This window comes from Gekko japonicus, unplaced genomic scaffold, assembly GCF_001447785.1.
Source record: "Gekko japonicus isolate JY-2015 unplaced genomic scaffold, Gekko_japonicus_V1.1 scaffold3199, whole genome shotgun sequence".
NCBI lineage: Eukaryota > Metazoa > Chordata > Lepidosauria > Squamata > Gekkonidae > Gekko > Gekko japonicus.
The window spans coordinates 103471-109146 of record NW_015169275.1 but is presented as its reverse complement, the minus strand read 5'-3'; the positions used below and the strand labels follow the sequence as shown (position 1 = coordinate 109146).

The window sequence follows — 5676 nt, the reverse complement described above, 5'->3', positions numbered from 1 at the left end:
GGGGGGGGGGCTCTGCAGCTTACCTGGCTGCTTCTTGCTCTGACTGAGGGCTGCTGGGAGCAGGGGGCGGGGCTTGTTGCATGTGCCCGCCCCCTGGGCTCTTTATTGCGGGAGCTCCGCTCCTGTGCGCTCCTGCAGGAAATGACCCCTGTTTATAGCCACTGCTATGTCTAAGAACACACAACCTGGTTCTCCCTTCCTCGATTTTATCCTCACAACAACTATGTGGGGTAAACGAGGTAGGCAGAGAACGATGGGCTCATGGATACTTGGAGAGTTGCATGGCAAGCAGGGATCTGAACCTGGTTATCTCCAGTCCTCGTCCAACGTGCCAACCACTGCTCCAAAGTGGCTCTCAATATATCCTCAGTTATCTGAGCTAATCTTGCTTGTTTTGCTGCTTGGGTCTGATGGGTCCATTGCTTCCCTGGCCACAGTCAGGGACCCTGGGCCATGCGCAGAGCTCTTGCCCTTGGCGTGACGAGCCTCTACAATGGCTGTTTTATGTACGAGAAATTACCTATTTACATGCTGAGTAACATGTTGAGTAAAGGCATCCACAGCTTGCATCTGGTCAGCTGTCTGAACAGGCTTTAGGTTACGACTGGAATACTCATTGGATGATGACAGCTTGGAAGATAAAAGAGAGAAAGAGCATTATTACTAGGACAGTCTCCCAGAATAAGTTTATCATATAGGGCCATGTTATGTTGGAACTGTAACACTTGCCTCCGTCTTGAAGAAGAAGAAGAAGAGAAGAGATTGGATTTATACCCTGCCCTTCACTCAGAGTCTCAGAGCAGTTTACAAACTCCTTTCCCTTCCCCTCCCCACAACGGACACCCTGTGAGGTAGGTGGGGCTGAGAGAGCGCTTTCCAGAGCTGTCCTTGAGAGAACAGCTCTGACAGAAACATGGCTTGCCCAAGGTCATCCAGCAGCTGCAAGTGGAGGAGTGGGGAATCAAACCCTGTTCTCCCAGATCAGAGTCCACGCACTTAACCACTACACCAAACTGGCTTCTTGGAGACTCCCCAAGTGCAATTAAGACAGCATTAGACAGGTCTCAGCGGGTGCGCAGAGCACCAACGTACCTGAGTGAATATGAGTGTAAATGAATGAATATGAGTGTAAATGAATGAATGTTTTTACTTAAAGGTAAAGGTAAAGGTTCCCTTGCTTGAAAGCCAGTCGAATCCGACTCTAGGGTTGCGGTGCTCATCTCCGTTTCCAAGCCGAAGAGCCAGCGCTGTCCGAAGACGTTTCTGTGGTCATGTAGCTGGCATGACTAAACACCAAGGCGCACAGAACGCTGTTACCTTCCCACTGAAGTGGTACCTATTTATCTACTTGCAATGTCTTGCTTTCGAACTGCTAGGTTGGCAGGAGCTGGAACTAGAGATGGGAGCTCACTCTGTCATGCGGCACCCGGGTCTTGAACTGCTGAACTACCAACCTTCCACAGCCTGCAGTTCAGCGTCTTAACCACTTGAGCCACCGCAGCTCCTTTTGTTTTTACTTAGGGGGGAGGAATTTGTGGTGTATTCAATGCAAGGCAAACTGTATGTGAATCACCCTATTGAAACACCATGTGAAGTGTTGTCCTGGGCTAGGATCCAAATCCCTCCAATCCTATTGGTAGCCCAGGAAGAACTAGCCAATCAAGTACCAGCAGGAACGTCCATGATTGGTCCTTATGTAGATAACCTAATTGGTTGGTATTTGTACAGTAGGCGTGGCTACATTAGCCAGGAGAGTTTATGTAAAAGCTATTCTGGCTATTCATGTTGATCCATGTTGGAGTTGTGTTCGAGCTGTTGAATAAAGTTGAACCTTTGCTGAATCACTCTCTGACTACTTTTTTAATCGAGCAACAACACTCTTGCTTTTGGATAAGGAGAAAGCAGGTCAGGAAGGAGATGACTTTTAGGAACCTAGAAGCTGATATTTCTCCAGACAAACAAAAAGCCTGGATAAAAATATAAGGTGTTTCCAGTTAATGCCCATGGTGCAAAACACATTCTTCTGTTTTGCTCTGTTTGTTTGTTTTTTAAAAAAATAATGAACAGCAGAAGATAATCTGACCTCTAAAAAAGATGGGTGGGTTGGTTGCGGAAGCCTACAACTGCCTGTCTCTCTTTAAGGAAGAAATTATCAGAATCTGAGAACCTTTTTGCTTTACATGTTTCAGTTTTATAGAGATAAATATGTGTGTTGTAGTTCCAGCTGGAAGCATGAGTCAGAGCTGAGTGTCATTCACAGACCAATGACAAGCCATCCCAAAGGTCCAGATGAGCTCAGCTAGCTGCTTCATATCTGTTAGAGAGCATGGGGGACAAGATGGAACCCTGCGGGACTCCATACTCAGTTGCAACTCCGCGGTGCACACGCAGACACACATGTCAAGGTGGCACTAGGGCACCATCTGAGCCCTTCACTGGCCCTGTATATCTGTGAAAAGAAATAGCAGAGTCTGACATAGTGTCCCTGACTGAGCTATGTGGGTGCACAGTGGTGGGATCTTCATGTTATCTGGCCATATGCTGATTCTTCATTCAGAATCCAGGGCTGTGAACATGTAGCAGTAGTCGGGTTACTGGCAACAGAATCATTTTCTTGCTTGAAAGGAGAAACTGTATGTACACAGGGGACTGAAACTGTCTCTCCACTCTTCCTTGCAATCCCAAACAGCTGATCAGCAATATTGCACACATAGTACCCATTTCGATATGACTGCCTTCTGCAGTAAGAGATATGGCAACTTGCTTCTGCACACATATGGCCCTAGCCAGGGGTCGTTTCGTAGAAAAAGAGCTAGGGGAACTCATTAGCATAACTCATTAGCATATGCCACACCCCCTGACATCACCAGAAGTGTGTCATAAGGCCACACCCTCTGACATCACCGGAAGTGTGTCATAAGGCCATATACCCCGCCCCCAACGGTCCCGGCCGCCGCCGGCCTTGCAGCTCCACTGCCGAGCCCCATGAGGGGCCCAGCCGTGGACCTGCAAGGCCGGCGGGAGTGCAGGAAGCCCCGCGAAGGCCCTCCCTGGCCCCAGGCAGGCAGGGGTGGGGAGAGACAGGGAGGAAGCAACTTACCCTCCCTCTTCTCCTGCCTCCTCCTGGCTGAATGAGGGCCGGAAGCGGGGCGGCCGGAAGCAGGCGGCGGGGCTTCGTCATGTGCCCCGCCACCCATACCTCACCCGGGGGAACTGCGATCCCCCGCGATCCCCCCCGAAATGACCTCTGGCCCTAGCTAGACTGGGGAGAATTACTCTATCAGCATTATCTCTTGATGTATGTTTGATCATCAATTCATCTGAAAACAGCAGAAATCCCAAATATGAACCAGACATCTCCAAATCTTTTCTAATTACTAATCTACATGGATGCTTGCAGACTACTTGACTCACAGTTTGAATGAACATAGAAAAATATGAGGTCTGGAACTTACCTCTTCCTGCAAGTGGCCAAAGTCTACCTCCCAAGGGGCTCCACGGAAAATTTCTAGGGGTGGCTCCCATCCATTGCGGAACTTTGGAATGTAACTTGGAACATTGGCTTCTCTTGGCCACTCAGCTCTTAGAAATACATTACAAATAAATTTATTTTAATACGGAACATGGACCATAACATTTACTTTCTTGTTATAAGATATGTGTGCCTATATTAATAGTCTAAAGACATTTCAAAACTTAGTGTTTGGGCTTCCTGACGTTGGCTAGTTCCATAAGGAGTTTTCATTTCAGTTTGGTGTCCAAATCAGAGCAAGTTTATTTGCAGCATCCACCGAAGACTGTTCGCTAATTGTTTGCTTTTCGTGTCTCCCCCCACCCCCCAATTTTGCTGTTTGGTAAAGGTTTGGTATGATCTTTTTGGCAGCCTCGAGTGGGGCCACCGGACCCCCGTGAAGAAAAGCAACAGGACAGTCTGGTAAGTGGGGGTGGCCTCGAGGACCTTCTCAGCCCTCACTAGGAAGCCCTGTCATTCCCTGGGAGGGCAGAGGGCAAAAGGAGGCGGAGCCAAGGGAGGCTAGTAGGGTTGCCAGCTCCGGGTTGGAGAATTCCAGGAGATTTGGGAGTGGCGCCGTGGAGGGTAGAGTTTGGGGAAGGAGCTCTGCAGGGACATGATGCCATGACGCCTGCCATCCCAAGCTGCCATTTTCTCCAGGGGGACTGACCTATGTCGTCTGGAGATCGGTTGTAGTTCCAGGAGAACTCCAGGGGTGGAGGGAGAAGGATGCCATGCCAATGGCGTAATGCCACTTCTTCGTGGAAGCCATATCACACCGTCAGAGTCACATCAATAATATGTTCTAGGATTTGAACAAGACTCTATAGAGTTTTGTCCAAACCCTAGAGTGCCACGTTGATGCTGTGCTAGTCACTTCCAGGCAGGGGTCATTTCCGGCAGGAGTGCACAGGAGCGGAGCTCCGGCGGTAAAGAGCCCAGGGGGCGGGCACATGCAACAAGCCCCACCCCCTGCTCCCAGCAGCCCCAGGCCATGAGGAGCAAGAAGCCTTCCTTCCTTCCTCAAAACAGTCCAGTGGAGCCTGAGCGGTGGGTGTTGCCTTCTTCTGACACACTTCCGGTGATGTCAGGGGGTGTGGCATGTGCAAATAAGTTATGCTAATGAGCTCCTGCACCGCTTTTTCTATGAAATGACCCCTGCTTCCAGGTATTCACTGGAAGTGATGCCATACCACTGGTGCAACACCATTTCAAAAACCTTTTTCCTTCCCTCTGGCCCTCAGTGGGCTGGTGGGCAATGGAAACAGAGACCTGGTCTTCTTAACTCCAGGCCCCACCTGGAGGCTGGAAGCCTTAGATGCTAGAGCTGCCTAGACTTACCAGGCTGGCCTTTTGCTTTTCCTCTGTGGTGCCTAGTGGCACTGCCCAGGTCTGCCGTTTCCTGCAGCCAGTGCCAACACCACAGGAGGGCTGGCCTGGGCCCACAGACAAGTGCTGGATGTTGGGGCCTGCCAGTGCCAATTCCAGTGGTGACGGTAGGTAGGCCAAGTGAGCTGGCCCCAGCCGACAAGGGGGACCTCAGTGGACAGGACAGTTAGCCTAGCCAGTGCATGAGGAATGCTAGCTCCCTCTCTTCCCTGCAACTGGGGCCCCTGGGGCTACCTGCGACCCTCTAATTCTAGCAGCTGGCCCTTCCATCTTTGGCACCCCAGGTGATTGCCTAGACATGCCTAATAGTTGGGCCTAGGGCCGGCTCGCTCACTAGGCAAACTAGGCGCTCGCTTAGAGCGTGCTGGCCCTTAGGGGCGCCAAACCGGCACCTGCCCCCCCGCTGTCCTGGTTCAGCTGCAAACACTACTGAGTTTTACACATGTTATGATCTTTCTGATGATACAAACGCCAATTCCACCAAAGAACTTAGCCCTCTGGGCACAGAAGGGTCACTCAGCTGAGTCAAAGAAGAATCTAAGCAGGGGGGCTATTACATAAGGACACTCAAGTTGCAACTGACTTATGGCAACCCCAGCAAGGAACTGTCAAGGCAAGTGAGAAGCAGAGGTTGTTTGTGACTGCGAGTGCCTTTCTTTGCAGAGTCTTCCTTGGTGGAAGCCAGATGTGCAAAGCAGGTAAAGTTACAAAAGCAAAAGTGAGTGTTAAGAGCATGGGTGCCAGGGGAACGGGAGGTCCGGGGTACAGATCCAATT

The 5676-nt window shown here is 50.5% G+C and overlaps 1 protein-coding gene across 1 annotated transcript in view; it reads right to left on the bottom strand.

Annotated features, from left to right (window-relative positions):
- The window catches only part of EPS8L2 (EPS8-like 2), a 117096-nt gene that overhangs the window by 15973 nt on the left and 95447 nt on the right, over positions 1 to 5676 (bottom strand). Inside the window, exons 11-13 of the mRNA XM_015416556.1 lie at positions 4853 to 4913; positions 3456 to 3580; positions 521 to 630 (exon numbers count right to left, since the gene is read on the bottom strand). Of these exons, the coding sequence (XP_015272042.1) occupies positions 521 to 630; positions 3456 to 3580; positions 4853 to 4913 (296 nt within the window). The remainder of the gene's footprint in view (positions 1 to 520; positions 631 to 3455; positions 3581 to 4852; positions 4914 to 5676) is intronic.